The sequence below is a fragment of the Ailuropoda melanoleuca genome, chromosome 4, assembly GCF_002007445.2.
Source record: "Ailuropoda melanoleuca isolate Jingjing chromosome 4, ASM200744v2, whole genome shotgun sequence".
NCBI classification, from domain to species: domain Eukaryota; kingdom Metazoa; phylum Chordata; class Mammalia; order Carnivora; family Ursidae; genus Ailuropoda; species Ailuropoda melanoleuca.
This window is the reverse complement of record NC_048221.1, coordinates 74,061,341-74,081,205: the sequence shown is the minus strand read 5'-3', so window position 1 is coordinate 74,081,205 and position 19,865 is coordinate 74,061,341. Positions and strand designations below refer to the sequence as shown.

The 19,865-nt window shown below is 38.4% G+C and overlaps 2 protein-coding genes across 4 annotated transcripts in view; one reads left to right on the top strand and one right to left on the bottom strand.

Moving 5' to 3' along the window:
• FOXN2 (forkhead box N2) overlaps positions 1-14,699 on the bottom strand; it is a 63,430-nt gene extending 48,731 nt beyond the window's left edge. The window contains exon 1 of one of the 3 annotated variants that reach the window (XM_011217289.3): positions 14,585-14,699. The gene's annotated coding sequence lies outside the window, so the exon portion shown is untranslated. Of the gene's footprint in view, positions 1-13,335; positions 13,652-14,259; positions 14,392-14,584 lie in introns of those variants that run through there. The other 2 variants (XM_034659094.1, XM_034659095.1) reach the window with 2 other exon arrangements.
• Positions 13,685-15,418, top strand: LOC117801965 (translation initiation factor IF-2-like). The gene is made up of 2 exons (XM_034659096.1): positions 13,685-14,975; positions 15,360-15,418. Exon 1 carries the CDS (start codon positions 14,101-14,103, stop codon positions 14,968-14,970), a length of 870 nt encoding a protein of 289 aa, XP_034514987.1. The 5' UTR covers positions 13,685-14,100; the 3' UTR covers positions 14,971-14,975; positions 15,360-15,418.
• Positions 15,419-19,865: the final 4,447 nt, after the last annotated feature.

Here is a 19,865-nt window from a genome sequence, read left to right as displayed (position 1 = left end):
ATCGGAAATACATTAATAAAGGCAGAAAATGATATCTTATCTTACTAATAGCCTTCTATATCAAATTTGGAAAGCAAAAGTGAAACTTAGGACTCTATATCAGTTGATTTAATATATAGATTTTATATGTAATTCTAAAAACAACACAAAAGTATGATTAATTAAAAGTATGATTAAAAGTAAGTCCATTTTAAGTAAGACTCAACTAACCATCTACATGTAATTACTGAAGTAAAACACATTTATGCTAAAAATTATTAAAGATATTTATGTTATTAAATAAACTATCTCCAGGGCATTGTAGAAAGTAACACTTAACCTAATAAACTAAGTTTCTAAATAAACTTACTCAGAATATAACCTAAACTCTAAATAGCCAAATCAAATGTAGCTATATGTAGCTAAGAGGTCTAGTTGTCACTACCAGTAGATAGGATCAGCCACAGAATGGATGTTAGTTCCATTTAATACAGAGAATACTGACAGCAAAATGGCTGCTTTTCTTGACTTGGAGGTAGAGCAATGTTCGTGGTAGTGGTGATGGTGTGTATATGTGTGTATTTGTGTGTTTTGTTTTGACCTGTTGAATATGGCTTGTGAGATATTCAAATAGAGTGGACATTTGGGATATATGTGATCTAAAGTTCAGAAGACAGGTGTGATCTGGGGATAGATTTTGGAGAAATAGTTAAATATGAAACATGTTCACTTTTCTCCATTTTCAGCTACAACAATAGCCCAGATCAATATCATTTCTCATCTAGACCACTATAATAGTAGTCTACATGAATGGTACCCCTTAAAATTGTGTTCTGCACAAATGTACACAGAGCCTCTGACAATACCTTTTTAATTAGTCTCCCTGCATCTCTGCCTGATCCTCTCTTAATTTGTTCCCTACAATATTATCTTATAAAATGCAAATCTGACAATGTCCCTTTCTTCCTTAATCCATCAAGGGGACCCTTAGGTCCAAACGCACAATCCTTTACATGGTACATGAGACCTGGCACGACTTGGCCCCTGTCTATCTTCTCTGGCCACATCTTTTGCCACTCTTTCCCTCGTTCTCCCCTCTTTAGATATCTGAGTAGGCCATGCTTTCTCCTCCCCCAGGGCCTTTACAAATGTTACTTCCTTTGCCTGACACACTCTTCATTTCACCTAGCCCTGGCTGCTATTTATCATTCACACTGAAGCTTTAAAATCTTAAAGGAAATCTTCTCTACATCCCAGACTAGACAGGACCCTAAATTCTGTGCTTCCATAATATTCTATACTTTTGATAACACTTATCATACCTGAGAGGGCTTAAGATGTATCTTTCCTAACTGACTGAAAGCTGCACAATGGTAGAGCTGGTTATCTGCTTTGTTTACTCCTCAAATATTTGTTGTCTGTCAGATCTTGGTTCTAGCTCTGCTACCACATAACTTGGACATCTACAAAATGAGATGGTTGGATTTTCATTCTATACTAATCTAAATGCCATCAAAAACTGAAATTCAAATATTACCAGATTTCCTGTAGATACACACATGGTAAAACCTATATATCCTACTCATATGTATATTTCCTGTGTGTGTGTATAAATCATGTACACATGATTTATGTAAATGAGAGAGCTAGTACTTTCTTATATTAAAAAAATCGACTGAATGCTTACTGATACCAGGAATTGTTTTAAGTGCCTTACCAGTATTAACTCTTTCAATCTTCACAACAACTTTATCAGTTGCTATTATTAGTGTCCATTTTATATATGGAAACAAATACAGAGAGATTAAATGGTTATGTTCATTATCACAAACTCTAAAGTGGCACAAATGGGATCCAAGCTCAGGGAGTATCGCTCCAGAGCTCACACTCTTCACTACTACACTAGCTTTCACCCTGCTTAGATTGCTCCATAAGTACAAAAGACTGAAAAAAAGTACATGCTATCATAAATATATCTGACTCAATATCTATATCCTCAAGCTAATCCTCCTCTACTTGAAGTTAGTTCAAACTAGACTAATTCTGTCCAAATACCTCTTGTGCATTTCTCTATTTACACTCTTGCTCCTGCTATTCTAATATCCGGATTGTCTACCTTCCCTACCACCATTCAGCCAAAACCCTAATAACAACTCCTCCATGCAATTACCATCTGAACTTCTTTTAGAAATGTTTATCTCTCCTATGTTCCAATTGCATTTATATGTCCTTTTTTTTACTGTGGTTATTTGTGTCAAAAGCTCAAAGCAAACAACAGAAATGAAACCACTTTATAAACACTAAAGTTCTATACCTTAAAAAAAAGACTCATTCATTCCAGAATGAAAAAACAAACAAACAAAAAAACTAGAAAACAATGGACACAACAACCCTAAGAAGAGTACTTAAGCAAATAACCTGGTTCTTACTTGATGCCAACTAGATTAGACATGCAAAACCCAAATTATAGCATATTGTTAATTTTTTTCAACTAAACAAGGGATATTTTTTTGCCCAAAGAAGAAAAATTTGAAAAGTAAAATGATATTCATTAAAAAATATTTACTGAGCAATTAACATTCAAGTACAGAATACTATGCCAGATATTATGTCTTCCATTCTTCTTTGTGAGCCTTTCACTTCTTAACTTTTAGTTCTCTACTTAAGAAGTATTTGGAAAATAGTATCAGAAAACTTTTCAAGCATTAATTATTTTAATTCCATCTGAACAATATGCTATTTGGAAGTAGTAATTAAAGTAAGTCTACAGTTACTATTTGTATGAAGCACTACTAATGGAAAAGTTCACAAAAACAAAGAGAAAATGAGTTTATTAAAGGTAATGATACACCATTGGTAAACCTCCATTATAACTATAAAATTCACCTTACCTAATCCCACTCTTTGGGGAAAGCTGGTTTCTACTTTCTGTGTTCCCACACTACTCTTGAATCTGTGTCTAGAAGGGTATGTATCACACTGCAATTATTTACTTACATGCATCTATTTCCTAACATACAGTAAGCATTTGCTGTTTGTTAAATAAGTATCTTTACCTTGAACAAATTATTTAAATCTTTTTGTTTTTCTAAATATCAAGAGACCATCCCATTAAGCTTTCTGATTATTTCATATTTCTGAACTACTATCTTATATAAAGGAAAATCAACAAGTTCTCAAAACTAACTAATTCTTTCTCCATAATTTAAGAATAGCCCGAGGTGTAAACAATGTAGGTTAGCTTTTAAATATTGGAAAGAGCAAAAGCATTAAATGTCAAAGCCCTAACACTTGTATTTGCAACTGAAAGATAATCCCATGACCCCTTCAAAATTTCCCAAAGGATCTTTAATAGACTTTTAAATGCTCTCTCAACTAAGAAATAATCAGAGCAGAAAAACAGGTTCAGAGCGCTGTGACATATAAAATCAATGGACAGCATTAAGTGGCAATAATTTTAGAAGAAATAAGGTTTTTTGCCGAGATTTTAGGGGGAGAAAAGAGATACAACCACTCCCCAAATTAAAATTATTGGGAAGAGGATTATGGAAAATGGCAGCTGTGGTGGCAGCAAATTTTTGATTCCTTGTGAATCTTTACATAAAACAGCGCAATTAGAGAGCAAACCCAAAAACCCATGAGTAACTTTTACAACAAAACTATTTGACAGTCTCACCACAAACCCCATAATACAAAGGACTGAAACAAACCACCAACAGCCCCAACCTCTTTTCCCCCACTCCTCCCCCAACTTGTTTTCTATTGGTGTCTAAGTGAGAGAAAGCAGGGGGAAGTAATGAGGTGTATGAAGAACTTGAGAACAGAAGTACAAAATAGCCAAAAGGTATTCAGCGGAAAGAAGTGAGACACAATTTGTGAGAAGCTAAAATTACTCCTGTAGTTAAGTGCGAGCAGTTCACAATAAGGCCTACAGGCCTGGAGCAGTCTGGCCCTCTCAGGTCACTTGAAACTGGCATTTGGGGCTGTCTTCTAAGACCGAGTCTACACTTAAGAGGAAAAGCTGGGAATGAAAATAAAATTGAGCAGGTTATGGGCAAACATGATACAGGAAAGAGAAGGTCCGAACAGAAGTGTCACAGTAGAACAGAGCCAGGAAATCTCAGAAAGCCATCTACCATTTTTTTTAATAATACACAAAAACAACAAAAGAGAAATCTGTGAAGTTAGAAGAGCTATCTGAACTAAGCCTCCTTAAAGTTCAAGACAGCTATTTTCATATAAAGAAACAAGTCAAAGTATTGAGGCTGAATATCATACAAAGTTACATTAAGAAAAAAGAAACAGGAAGATAGTCAAACTCACAGAAGCAAGGGAGAGGGGGAAATGGGAGTTGTTCAATGGGTATAAAGTTTCCATTATGCTGCTAAGTGAAATAAGTCAAGCAGAGAAAGACAATTATCATATGATTTCTCTCATCTATGGAACATAAGAACTAGGATGATCGGTAGGGGAAGAAAGGGATAAAGAAAAGGGGGGTAATCAGAAGGGGGAATGAAACATGAGAGACTATGGACTATGAGAAACAAACTGAAGACTTCGGGGGGGGGGGGGGGGAATGGGATAGACTGGTGATGGGTAGTAGGGAGGGAACGTATTGCATGGTGCACTGGGTGTTATACGCAACTAATGAAGCATCAAACTTTACATCGGAATCTGGGGATGTACTGTATGGTGATTAACATAATATAATAAAATTAAAAAAAATAAAAAATAAAAAAAAAAGAAATTAAAAAAAAAAAGTTTCCATTATGCAAGATGAGTAAGTTCTAGAGATCTGCTATACAACATAGTGCCTACAGGTAACAATATTGTATTGTACACTTAAACATTTTTTAACAGGGTAGGTCTCATAAGTGTACTTACCGCTCCCCAAACACAGCAATAAATTTTTAAAAAGGGGAGGGGTGGGATACAATAACATCCGACAGACAATCAAAGCATGCCAGAAAAGGATGCTCACAGGAGAGATAAAAATGAGCTTCTATTTCAAAATGAACTTAAAAAAATTATACAAGACATGGGGTGCCTGGGTGGCTCAGTCGTTAAGCGTCTGCCTTCGGTTCAGGGAGTGATCCCGGTGTTCTGGGATCGAGGCCCACATCAGGCTCCTCCACTGGGAGCTTGCTTCTTCCTCTCCCACTCCCCCTGCTTGTGTTCCCTCTCTCGCTGGCTGTCTCTCTCTCTGTCAAATGAATAAATAAAATCTTTAAAAAAAAAAATTATACAAGACATGAGAGAAAAACAGGTATCAAAATAAAAACTCAGAAATAAAGTGACAAAGAATCTGAAATAAAATGGAAAAAATAATTTCAGAAATGAAGACTCAAGAAACAAAAAAAATAAACATATAAGATAAAGCCTTAAGAAAAACAGAGGGTGAAAAGAAAACAATCAAAAAGAAATGCAGTGGAAGGAATGGTGCAAGCTTAATTCTAGTGTCTGGGGATATGTACTTGGTAATAAAACAAAAAAGAAAATTTAGTGATTTTCAAGTCAGGAACAGCAGTTATTTTTTGAAGGAAGGGAGTTATATTTGAGAAAGAGGCAGATATGGAAGGGCTTCTAAGGTGTCTGGCAAAATTCTATCCCTTACCCTGGAAGATGGTTACATGGGTGTTGTCTTGCGAAAATTCACCAAGCTACACATTTGTTTTCTACAACTATATTTTATTTTACAGCAAAAAGGATAAAAAAGGAATTTAGGAAAATCAAAAACTACAGATAAATTAATTTAAAACTACTTCTAGGTATCAATAGAAAATAGTTATAAAAAATTTTTGAAATAATCTTCAAACCAACTTCATAAAACAACATGGCAAACCAAGAGACAAATTTTCTCAGTGTTTTGTCCTTATGTTTGGCAAACAGGATGATGAATTAAAAGTCTACTATCTTAATATATAGTCCTACCTGTTCTGTTTCTCACATGAAACACACACTTTAAAAAGTATCTGACATTGGCTGATTTTTAGAATAAACTGCAACTAATAATTTTTAAAATGCATAAAAGATTTTTTAGGAAATACTCTAAAACTGCCAAGAAAACTCATCTTTGTGACAAATATGGTGGTCTGCAAAATAAATACAATTAAATTCAACGCTTATCCAGAATATATTATGTATGAGTTATTTACACTTCAGTTGAAGAGATAAGTAACACCTATAATAGAAAGCTATACAGAGTACTTGCTTTAAGAAAGGTACAAGGTACTGCAGGTTCCGAAGAAAAAAAGGGCATTTTACCTGCCCTATTGCGTAAAAATTCTAACCAGACCCTTCTCGTATTCCTCCATCTATCCTCCCCAGTAATGGCAGAATGATCTTTCAAACACCAAAAGCCCCTTTAAAAACTCTTCACAAAGTACAGTACACAGGCAATTCAAATGCCTTACAAGGACAAGGTGGGCCACAAATGAGTGAAGCTTGTCTAGTGCAAGACAACAGAGAGTGATGGAAACTGTCAAAAGGACAACTCCTTATAAGCTTTAGCCAATTACCGCTGTGTAGAAACATGAAACCAATGTTGCTACAAAGTTCAATTTTCCAGAGATGACAGAACTCTAGTTATTTCATGTGAAATGTACCAATATTTAAATGTTGGGAAATAACGCAAAATTTGGAAAAAAAATACAACCCAAACAAAAAACAGCTGTAGGCAAAATTTGCAAACTCTGCCTTCAGAAATGGGTCTGACATTAATATTCCAACAGCTTGCCCCGAGTGTCCTCAAAACTGCAAAAACAATTGTCTTCCTAATTCAAAGAAAAAGTGAACAACTTTCTCTCTTACAAAGTTTCTCTTAAAACGTTAGCGCTTGCTACCATTAGTTTGTTAGCAATGGCTAACAGATGACATAACACAAGAAAAAGTAAAAGAGGAACATTTATTTGATAGTCACCTCAAAACTACTTAACCAGTTTTTGGTTGTGATTGTTTTTATCAACAGTTATGTTCATGGGCACCATTTTACACTGCATACACGTTATACGGTCAAATTTTCTATTGTTAAAACTCTTTCTAGATTATATGATACAATCGAATACATACATGTATGTGTTCTTTAACAAAAGAACACCATGAGACTCCAGAACACCATGGGCCTAATAAAATCTAAAATCTTTGGTACAGTAGCCCATTAGCTCCGGGAAAAATCTGGCTCCTATTTGCCACTATTTCATACCACTTCAAGTTTCCTGAATGTACTATGCTCTTTTACTCTTTCAGGCTTTTAGATGTACTTAAGGCTCTTTACCCCATTTGTTAGAACTGCTTAAAGTCACCTCTCCAGCCCTTCTTGAATTATTTGCTTTTTCCATCATGCTTCCTTAGCATTCTATATAGAACCCTATTATGGAACTTACTTGCTATTTATGACATTTTTATAGAGATCCATGACATACATATATAACGAAAACAAAATGATACTACACTTTTACACTTACCACATACAATACACTGAAATTTTCTATTCGGTTTTTTTAAGAAATGCTGATTACAGTTTACTACATTGGGTCTATCATCCACTTAAGAAATACTGCACTAGACTATAAATCCTTGCAGGCAGAACTCAATATATTCATTTTTATGCTCTAGTACAGATCATTTAGTAAGCAAATGTTTAAATAAATGAATAAATATAGCAGCATCCTGTACTAGAAAAGTCAAAGAGCAAGGCTTTGAGATCAAGCAGACCCATCAACCAACAAGCTTATACAACTCTGAAAGATGACTTAACCTCCTAGAGTCCCAAAGAGTTAACACCACTTACTTAACTCATTATAACAATAAAGTAGTAGCAATGCTAGAAGAGGTATTCTATAAATTAGGCATCAAATGAGTGAAAATGGCCTGGAAATATTAGTTTCCTCTCCCTACCCTGTATTTTTCCCTACTCCTTCCTGGAGACAGATCAAAACGTGTCTCATCCTGGCAAATACCCCCTTTTTAAAGATTTCAGGTCACAGTACATAGAATATGCATTTTTTCCAAAGATTTATTTATCTTAGAGAGAGAAAGAAGGGGGAGGGAGGCAGAGGAAGAGAATCTTCAAGCAGACGTCCCATGGAGCATGGAGCCCATGTGGCTAGATCTCAGGACCCATGAGATCATGACCTAAGCCAAAATCATGAGCCCAAAGCTCAACTGAGCCACACAGGCACCCCAGAATATGCATTTTTAAAGTCTGACAGACTTGGATTCAAATACGCAGTACTGCATTTATATAACTTCTCATTATCTTTTTCTTTATCAATAAGCAAAAAATACTTCCTGTAGGGTTGTTATGAGGAATTAATACATACCCTATGTATTATATAATACGTGTCTAGTATAATTCCATGTCAGACTATAATAGGTGCTCACTAAAAGATACTGATTGCTGCTATGATTATCAATAAAAGTTGTTCAATAGCCATATGAAAGGTAGCATTCAACTAAACTTTTAAGGATGGAGGAGCTGGACAAAGGCAAGGGGCAAACAAAAGGAACAGGAAAACCTTAATTTACAAGAAATCACTTCTTTTTCTGTATTTCCTCTTTTAAGATAAACCACAAGGATATAAGTTTACCAATTTTCTCAATTCTCTACCTCCAAGGTTATGAATAAAACTCAAAAGTACTATTTTAGTTCTGTGTCAAAATTCTAAATTAAAATATTAAATTACGCTCAGTGGGCTGTACAATATAGTGTGAAAGGTACAATGTATCAATTAAAAACATTTTAGAAAGAATTTCAGTAAGAGTTCAAAGTAAGAGCACTTTCTAGTTAACCCAGTTAACTAGAAAAAAATTAATTGAAATCCTAATTCAATAGGCCTTTAATCAAATTTTATTGTCCAATAAAACCAGCACTGTTTTATTGATAATATTCTCAAAAACATTCCCAATGTTAGAATGGCATTACTCTTCTATTAAGTATAGAGTGACTTCCCTCCCAAAAAGTTTATCATCACTTCCAAAACTTCAACTGTTATTTTCTTCAACTTCATTTTCTTTTCAATAATAATCACAGCCTCTCATAAGAGTGCAGGGTCTGTTCTTTTCCCAGTGTGTTTTCCCCAACACACCTTCCAAACCACTTGTAAGTGGCAAAAACACCAAATACCTACAAAAATACACTCAAGAAGCCAAGAATTTTCTTATACAACCTGCAAACTTTATAGGTTATGAGGATAATTAATGGTAATTAAACTATCCTACTGCTGTATTTAACAGGAATATATTTGGGGAGAATCAAAGTAATTTTCCATTTTCTGTGTTGGTACAAAAAGGCAGTTATTTTTATGGTATATATATTTAACCTTTATGATAATAAGCATATCTTCTACGTGACTGACTCTTTACCTTAGTAAAGAGATTTATTTAGCCTTTTAGGCCTTATAGTAACACTATGTTTATAACTGACAGTGAAATCATCACCTACGTAAATGAGGGTCTAAATCCTATTTTATGTTTTATATCAGGCAGACTCCAGAAAAGTAGAAATGACATCTCTTGCTCACCACTATATTCTTAGCACTGAAATACAGTAGATGCTCAAAAAATATCTATCCAAATTTAATGTTTATTTATGGAAAAGAAAATTAGGTTGGGGGAAATAAAATAAATACATGAATCAAAATTAGGTTAAGACCTTAGGCATGGGATATGCTTAGCAACTTGTTTCTAAAAGAGTGAAATATGGAAGGGTGGGGGGAAACATCCCTAAAACCCATGACCCCAGTCTAATCATGAGGAAAACATTAGATAAATCTCAATTGAGGGACATTCTCTAATATTTCTGACTAGTACTCCCCAAAACTGTCAGTCATAAAAACAAGAAAAATCTGAGAATTTGGAATTCTGGAACAGAAAAAGGACAGGAGGGAAAAACTAGTGAAATCTGAATAAAGTGTGTAGTTTAGTTATTAGAAATGTAGCAATTTTGTTTCCTTAGTTATGACAAATGTACCATAGTAATATAAAAAGCTAACAACGAAAATGAAATGAAAACTGAGTAATGTATACTCATACATACTATCTTGCAACTTTACTGTAAATGTGAAACTAATCTAAAAAAGTTTATTTAAATAAAAACAGAGTAAGGGAAATAAGGAATGAATCAAAATCCCTTGGAAGCGAGTGATGATAAACATTCTTTTGGTCCCTCTCTGTTTGGTGGTAAGACAAAGACAGCATTCTCCTAGAGTGGAAATAAAGTTATTAATAAAACACTACTGTAGGCACTGTATAAGTGTATAGTATTAATTATGAAGTTACATATGACCAAAGCAAATGCCCTCTGCATTTAAGTTTCCCAAAGTATCATTCTTAGTCCTCAACATTTCATTTCACTCTATGACAAAAATTCATAACATTAGCTGTCACTTTTGTATTGAATGGACTATTCCATATCTCTAATCTTTCGTCACTTAAAGGTCATATTCCTCTTGCTATCTCCCACTCACCTTACACTCAACTAACTAAACTTACCATCTTCTTGATAATGCTCCTCTTCCAAACCTCCCTCTCAAAGTTATTAATTTCTTCTCAATAGATCTTTTTCCCATGCTTCTCCATCCCCATGGTTAATAATTAATAGTATACACTGCTATCTAATGAACCTTCCTCAAATAAGGATTTTATCATATTCCCAGGCTCAAATGCCATCTTTTTTTGGGTACTAAACCATATTTAAATTCAGAAGTGATACTTTCAAGGCCATCCATCATTGCTTATGCTTTTGTACCCTTCACTCATAAAGATCCTTCCATTCATCTCTCTACCTCATACCATAAGTCCTGCCTTTCCTTTATTCAGAAAATAATTCAATACTCACTAAGCGTATCACATATACACAAGAAAATAAGATTCTTCTGGGTGGTCAAAGACTTATAATTTCCTTGGGGTATTAAAACCTAAAAAGATGATTAACAGAGAACATAGCAGTATTTGTCTCATTCAAAGGTGTATTTTCAGTTCCTGTAACAGTGCCTGCCACATGGGAAGTGCTCGGAAAGTATTTATTAAGTGAAAACAAGGCAGTATAGAATGCTACAGCCACAAGAATTACATGCTATTTGACAAGGTAAGGAATTTTCAGTTCAAGAGGTGAAGGCAGGTCTTTATCTCTGTGGTTCTAAGGCTCTCAGGGCAGCCAAGACTCAAGCTTGAGTATTTCTTCAGTGGTTAGGAGGATGTGTGCAGGTGCGTTGTTTCCAACAGAAAAATGTTACACCAGCAAAGGTAAGAAGTAAAATTGTTATACAACACTGAAGTAGTAAATAAGGAACAGTTCCTGAAGGTTAGTGGAAGATAAGATGGGAGAAGACAGGGATGAAAGTTTGAAAAGTCCTGAGAAGAAATTTGGTATTCATGCTTGACATAAAGGGTGATACAGTTCACGCTTGACATAAGAATGATACAATTTTCAGGAAGATAATCTAAGGGGAGTAACATGGTTACACTTTAGAAAGCAAGAGCCTTATTTCTTGAAGAAGCCTCCCATCTAAATCAAAACCCTTTAGGTTCCTTCACCTTTTAAGTCTTACAGTACTTGCCTGCATTATATAATTTAACTCCTAACTATATCCTCTCACAATATAAATTCTTATTTTCATGGGTGTTAATCTAGTCTCTTCAACCAAAGAATAGGGATCACATCATAGACCTGTTTCTTCCTAAGAAATCAGCAAAGCACTGGGCCCTTGAAACTTTATTTGTGGGAGACTTTTTGCATTTGTGCAAAACCCAGTCACCAAAAAGACAACAATCTAAATGCAAAACACAACACATACTGTGAGTAGCTAAGCCACCGTAAGAACAAGAGTAAGTCCCTTTGGATGGCACTTTTTAAAGTTTCATTCGATAGTCGGATCCCATAACTAATAATGCTGTTATCGTACAGCATATGTTTTCAGTGCTTCCTGCTTTCTATAAGTATTTCATCATCTCATTTACTTTTCTTTCTCAACTAAGCATTGCTCTCAGTGGTCAGCACACATATTCATTTCTCAATCACATTATCTTTTCTGCACTGAAGCCTCTCCAATCTTTTTATCTATTAACTTCATTGAGAACCACTGTTATGGCATAATTAAATTCTAATAAATGGTGCTGCTGTAACTTCTCTACATAATTCTTTAACACATTCTAAATGTTTCCTGTGGTTTAGCACCCTTCAAGTAAAACTGATTCAAATAAAAACATTTGTTACAGAAATAATGCAAATCCACCAAAGCATTTACAAAATGAAACATCATGCATTAGTACCCAGGGGTTACATCTAAATTCTAAAACTTGCCAAACTCTCCAAAAGTTTGGATTTTTTTAATCTTCAAACCTTTGATCCTTTACTTTCATATATTCTCAAAGTTAAATTTCATTCTTTAAAATAAAATCTGTTCATGTTAACATTCACATCAACCATTAAAACTTTCCCAAAAAGAGCTTCAGAAAATGCACATACACAAATCAAACGGGTATTTACTTCATCCCTAAACAAGTATTTTCACTCATAATATATTTTTTCAGGTCAGAATTTATATGTAAGAAGAAAAAAATAAGACAAAAAAAGATAAAGAGATAAAGATAAAACTCAAAAAGAAATACTCCAGAACATGATTATTTCTTATTGCATTAGAATCTCTCACTGATACTTTTGAAATACAAACGACTTTTTTTCCAGAGTTGGGGAACTCCATAATGTACTACTCTATTCTCCCACCACTCCTTAATGGTACCTAACATTGCTGAGATGTTAGAGATGAATCATCAAAACAGCAGAGGAAGGCAAAAACGGCAATATATATCTTACAAGGACTACAAGGTAACAGAGATTAAGTTTTACAATTCGGATGGAACAGAGACAGACATGGACAGTTCAGCTTTTTCCACTTCCTCATCTCAGAAAACACCAAAATAAATGTGGATGCGAGGCTACAGCACGTTTACAAAGCCCCTGGTACCAGTGAAGCCTCAGACCTAGTGGCTCTAGGGCACTCTATTACACTCAGCGGGCCACGTGGCTGTCACAATCAGGAGGAAGACAAGAGAAACAGCACAAACTAAGCTGGAAACAAATAACCTCCCTCCTCCCTCCACCTCGGAGTTGGGGTAGAAGAAAGACTGTGCCGTTTCTTCGCACGCTAAGACTTTTTTTCTCCTGTAAGGTGAAAACGAAGTACAGGGGCTGCTTTAAAGAGACTTTAAAGCTGAAATCAGGTCCAAGAAGATCCCGAGAGTGTACCCCACTGAATTCGCTACGCTCATTCCCGCGAGCTAAGGTGGGAACAGAGGCATTTCGCAGAGGAGCAAAAGAGGTGGAGTTGAGTAAGTGGAGGACGGAGGGCTACGCACAGGGGCCGCTTTCCCGACTCCCACCGTCATCCCGGGTTTCAGACTCGCTGCTGCTGCGGTGGGGCGAACCCAGCAGGCGGAGGGCCTCGCATACGCCCCCACGACCTCTCACCCTCCCAGAGACAAGACAGAAAGGCAGAAGTAACCACGGGCCCGAGAGAGGCGGCGAACAGGAAGTGTCCATATTGCAGCGCAGAAAAACCCTAACTCGCACCCCACCAAGACAGCCACCCGGCAAGGCCCCCAGGGCGCTGGAGGAGGGGCCAGAGGGTGCCGGGGTCGGCCACCCCCACATCCGGGACCCGCCCCTGTGCCCCCAACGCCCGGCAGCCGCGGGGCTTTAAGTTCACTCCAGGCAGCGTCCGGCGCCTTCCTGGGCACTACTTGGCGGGGCCCAGCCAGGCCGCCTGGGGCCGGACCAGAACTCCACGCCCCGCACGTCTCGCTCCACTTCGAGGCGGGGGAGGGGATGCTGCACACACTCCCGAGGGGCTTGGGGCACTTCCTCTAACAGCAGATTCGCACTGAGTCGAGCTCTAAGCGTTCTCGGGGCCACCTCCGAGCCTTGTCGGAGAGCCGACACCCCTCCCGCGGACTCCGCCGCGCGGCACCCACTCCGGGGTAGTCATTACCTCTCACGGAAAACTCCTAACTCCTCACGGGGCCGCGCTCCCCTTAGTTCGACACCCCCCGGGAGCCCACACGGGACCCAAGCCGCGCTCAGGGGAGACCCCTGTGCTGGAGTCAATTCCTCACAGGACAAAAATGTCCGGGCACGTCACGGGACAGCCGCCTCCGCGCCCCACGCCGGCCGCCGGCCGCACGCGCCTGCCTCCGCGCCCGGGAGCTGTGCCGCGGGTTGGGGCGGGGAGCCCGGGCCCGGCGGCGCCGGCCCAGGAAGGCGCCACTCTGCACGGGACTCACCGTCTGCTCGGCCGCCGCAGCGGGGAGGCGAGGGACGGGCAGGGGAAGACACAATATGGCAGAGCACCGCAGCTGCTCCCGGCGGCTTCCAGCAGCCGCCTCCGGGAAGACGCGGCGAAGAGCAGGCAGCGGCAGCTGCGGTGGCGGCCGCGGCAGCACCACATCCCCCTCCCGCCCGCTTCCTCCCCCTCCCCGCACCCTCCCCCGCTGCCATGGCAACGCGGCGCCAAGGAGATTAGCCCCGCCCCTCCCTCTGGTCTCCGCCTCTCGCGACCCCTCCGGAGGGGGCTCGGTCCGCCCCTCGGTGTCCCCTCCCACCTCCTACCTAAGGGCGGGCCCGGGACCTCGCAGGCCTTTCTGAACTGCTGGTGGGAAGGAAGGGAGATGCAGTGTCCGGAAGGGCGGGGTTCTCACGGAAGGCAGGGCGGAGACGTCGTGGGCCAGTGCGGGTTTCGGGCTGAGGAGGGGCTGGGAAGGCGGGAAAAATGGAAAAGCCTCGCCTGTCCGGGAAGGACCTATCGGAGTGCGGCGGGGCGCGGCGCGGCCCCTGAGTGGCCGAGATGGCGCGGGGGCGTGGCTAGGGTGGCCTCCCCTGCGGGTCGGCCCGTGAAGCCTGGTGCTGGGAGTGCACGGCAGACCCCCAACAGCCTGAGCTTCCGTGGGTTTCCCCAAGAGCTTTCAGCCATTGGCCAGGCTTTGAAAGCTCTGTAGGAACGGTAAAGCACTAATATGAACTAAAAGTAGTATTACACTCGCTTGACTGAAATTTTAAGTGAAAACTGAGCTCAGCGTGTTTGTGGTGAAAAAAAAAAGGACTTTGGAATCAGATCCTAAATTTAATAAGCATAGCATTTATTGAGCCCTCAGTAAGTGGTAGGGACTGAGCTAAATTCTTTACATGCGTTGTAATAACCATAAAGCTAAGATAAGCGTTGCCAGATAAAACACAGGAGTGTCCAATTAAATCAGAATTTCGGATAAATGCAGAATCATTGTTTTAATAAGAGAATGTTCCATTTGGGGATACACTTCCTGGTTTGTTTTGGTTTTTGCTAAATCTGCAAACTCTATCCTAACTCTTACAAATTCCCACTTTACAGATAAGGAATCCATGGCTTAGAAAAATAACCTGACAAATATAAGGTAAGTGGCAGAACTTAGGCTCCATTTTACCAAAATTAAGATCCTGATCACTAAATTTCTGAATATTTATATCCACATCTTCAAAAACTAGAGTAGCCATACCTATCTCACAAATGTGCTGAATGGATTGAAAGAAAAGGTAAAGAGACCTGCATAGTGACTGATGGATAGGAGCTTCACATTCTCCCGGAACAATGAATGTTAACTGAATATTCACTATGTGCCAGGCTGTGAGTATAAAGTGAGCTGATTATGAAACAAGCTGCCTACTGACAATAAAACAAGTCAGGCTGTGAGGGTGACAGAGACACACAAGAATTATAGGCATCAGAATGTATAAAAACAAAAATGGAAGTGTCCTGCCCTCATTCCACAGGGGAGAATGCTGTGTCTATATGATTATCCAAAATCACCTGCCAGTTCCATTTGTTTCTCATTACACTGTCTTGAAAGGCCTCATAACTGTATTTAGAGTAAGAGGCCACAAGGCAAATATACAATAAGCTTCAATTAAAGCAAAAGTTGCTTCATTTTCTCCCTTCAGAGCAATCACTGTTGCCCCCTCGAGTGGACAAACTGAAGGAAGTTCCTAGAGGAAGAATGTAGTAGAAAGGGAGCAAAGGAAAGAAAGGAAGATTAAGAGGAGGTGGCTTCTGGAGAGCCACAGCCTCCTCATAGCTTAGTCTTTTTTTATCTCTGCTGGCCATGGTGATCACTAATAAAATATAGGTCTTCATCTCCTTACAGATTATTGTAATAGCATCTTATTTGGTATATTGAACTTTAGTTTCTATTTTTCCTTCTGATCAATTTTAAACTCAGGTGACCAAACAGTCCTGCTCAACTCTGGAAGAATCACAGAATTTGAGATCTGGAATTAATATATACTTTAAAGATATGTCATTTAGGAGCCCAGTTTATCATAGATGCAAAAACAAATCCAGAACAGTTATATAACTTGTTCAAGGTCAAAAAATGAATGTACTGCATTGGCATCCACTAAGAAATCTCTGCTGGTCCTTTCTACTGACTGATTCAGTAAAGAGGCTAGGAACATTTAAATAATTTCTGTGGATAAGGCTCAGGTCCCTTAGGAAATCTGTTATACTTAGTTTAGAGTCCAGGGACACTTGTATACTTAAAGGCTATTTTAAAGGACTTTGAATACCTATCAAGGAAAAGCTCTGATTAAAACTAATGATGATTTAGAATGAGTAGCTTTTCCTAGGAGTTTACAAGAGTAAGAAGGCTATGAAACCACAGTTTAACTCTTTATGAAAAAGAGGATCTTGGCATATACGATCTCTCGTGAAGTTTGTATTCTTCATTCTCCAAAATACTTTAAAAGAACATATTCAATAATAAACTTTCCTGGAAGACAAATGCATTAGAAAACTATGTTGTGTGAAATACCCTCATATTTAGGCTGAAAAGTGATAGGAGCTCAAATATAGATATTTACATTTTAAATGTCTTTATCATTGTATTACATATATTTAACAAAGACTCTTCGATCATCACTTGGTGATTCTAAAAATAACCAGTTTACCAATAAGGAATGTAGGCTTCAAGCCCCTTGAGGTCAATGACCATATCTTTTTCATTTTTATAGTCTAATTTCTTGGAACAGTTTTTGGGACAGAGGTGATGGTCAATAATATTTGTTGATAAAAGAAGTAAGTTTTCTCAAATTCCAAGATACCAGGACTAGGATACAACAGTCCTAGGTACTGGTCTGCCCGTTGGGCTAAAAAGATGGAATTGTGAATGAAAGTCTAATTTTTTTTTTTCCTTTGAGGATCTTTTTCAATGTACTTCCTAAGAGCAGCTACCTGTATTCGATAGTACCTACATTTCTTTTTTTTTTAATTTTATTTATTGATTGATTTTTTAAAGATTTTATTTATCTGAGAGAGCGGGTGAGCAAGAGAGAGCACAAACCAGGGAGGGGGGTGGAGAGGCAGAGGGAGAGGGAGAAGCAGACTACCTGCTGAGCAGGGATACCCAACCCCGGTTTCTATCCCAGGACCCTGGGATCATGACCTGAGCTGAAGGCAGACACTTTACTAACTGAACCACCCAGGTGCCCCAGTACCTATATTTCTATAGGCCCTGTTATTGGCAGTAATTTGGACCAATTCTCCTACTAAGGACACTAGAAAAACCTAACAAAATATAAAAAAATATCAGCTTGAAGGTATTAGAGAGCTAACAAGATAGAAATTATAGTCCATGACCTGGGGGTTGATGGAAGCCCAGGGAATCCACTTACCCGTTCCATAGAAAGTTGCCGAGAGTATGAACAGGAATGGGGGATAGCGATTTTGAGTTCAAGATGTGCAAAGGGGGAAGGAGGATGACTCGGTTGAAGCCCCCTTGCTTTGTACAAGGAATGCAATACAATACAATGCAAATGGTTATATCCTAGAAGTAAAGGGGAGACATGTCCATTTCAAATCATCTCAGCCCTGAGATTGGATTAGGGTAATTCCTTTAAGCTAATGCCACCAAGCCCTTGGCAGAAGCAAACCGAAATTTTCTCTGGAGTAAAGTAATACCGTTCTAGGCCTCAAATTATTTGTACCACTTTGCAAAAACTGTGTCTAGCACACAATGAAAATAATCAATCACACAAAGAAACAAACAAAAAACCAACAGAAACAACAAGGAACAAAAACAGAGCAAAAGGAATTCAGGTGGTGAAATTATCATGCACAGATTTTAAAATAACAATGCTTTCTATGTATAAATAAATAAACCTAAGATTAAAAATTTAGATAGATAATTAGAAACTTAAAAAAAAATAAAATGAAAATTTTAGAACCAAAAAATTCACTAACTGAAAATAAGAACTCAGTGTTGGGTATAATAGCGTATGAAACACAGATAAAGATAGAATTTGTGAACTAGAAGATAAATGAGAAGGAACTATACAGAATGAGACATAAGAAAAAGGATGGAAAATACAGAACACAGGGAAAGCACATAGTGATAAAGTTTGATATGCATGTAGTTGGAATTCTGGAAGGAAAGGAAGGATAGTATTGGACAGAAATAACATTTGAATTAATGAATCCCCAGCAGGATATATACATATATATATTTTTTTTCTAATCCGTACAGTTGACACGTAGCTACATCATGAAAAAAATGCTAAAACCCAAAGACAAAGAGAAAAATCTTAAGAAGAACTAGAGAAGGGGCGCCTGGGTGGTGCAGGTGTTAAGCGTCTACCTTCGGCTCAGGGCATGACCCCAGCGTTCTGGGTTTGAGCCCCGCATCAGGCTCCTCAGCTGGGAGCCTGCTTCTTCCTCTCCCACTCCCCCTGCTTGTGTTCCCTCTCTCGCTGGCTATCTCTCTCTCTGTCAAATAAATAAACAAAATCTTTTTTTAAAAAAAAAAAGAAGAGTTAGAGAAAATAAGAGTTGATCTTTAAAGAAACAATAGACTTGGAACTGACTTTTCAATAGAATAGTCTGAAGCCGGAAAAAGATGGCACAAAAACTTTAAAAGACTGAAAGCAAATATTTTAAGAATGAAAGTGAAATTAAGAAATTTTGAAACAAACTAAATAGAGTGTTTGTCACCAGCAGATTCACATGCATTCTTTAGGCAGAGGAAAATGATCCTGGTTATAATAATGTCAGAGATACATGAGGAAACTAAGATCAATTAAAATGATAAATATGTGGGTAAATCTAAATGAATTTTGGTTGTGACTATATTATCCAATAATAGTAATGTCTTTCATATTTAAAAATATATAACAATGGTATAAAAGTTAGGAGAGGGTGAATGGAATCAAGTTCTAAAATCTGTTCATTGTCTAAGAGGATGGAAAAAAGTTACAATTAATAGTAGACTCTGTTAAGTCAAGAATGCATCTTGTAATCTCTAGAATAATCATTGAGAGAATAGTAAAAGACTCTTTTTTTTTTCTAGAGAGAGAGAGCACGAGCAGGGGAAGGGACAGAAAGAGAGGGAAAGAATCTCACGCAGACTCTGCACTGAGCGCAGAGTCAGACACACGGCTCAGTCTCACAACCCTGAGATCATGACCTGAGGCGAAACCAAGGTCCAATGCTTAATCGACTGAGTCACCCAGGTGCCCTAAGACTATGGTTATTAGTCAAGGTTCTGCAGAGGAACAGAACCAACAGGATGTACACACACACACACACACACACACACACACAAAGGAAGAGACTTTTTTAAGGAATTGGCTCAACTGGTTGTGGAGGCTTTGTAAGTTCAAAATCTGCAGGATAGGCTGGCAGGATGACCTAGGGAAGAGTTGCAGTTCAAGATCAAAGGCAGTCTGCTGGTGGAATTCTTTCTTGTTCGGGAAAGGTCAGTCATTGTTCTAGTAAGGCCTTCAACTGATTGAATGAGGCCCACTCACATTATGGAGGGTAGTCTTCTCTACACTAAGTCCCCCAATTAAACTGTAGATTTCATCCAAA

What these genes read in the sequence shown, in the direction of transcription:
- LOC117801965 (XM_034659096.1), top strand. Translation starts at nt 14,101, where the DNA reads ATGTCCGGGCACGTCACGGGACAGCCGCCTCCGCGCCCCACGCCGGCC.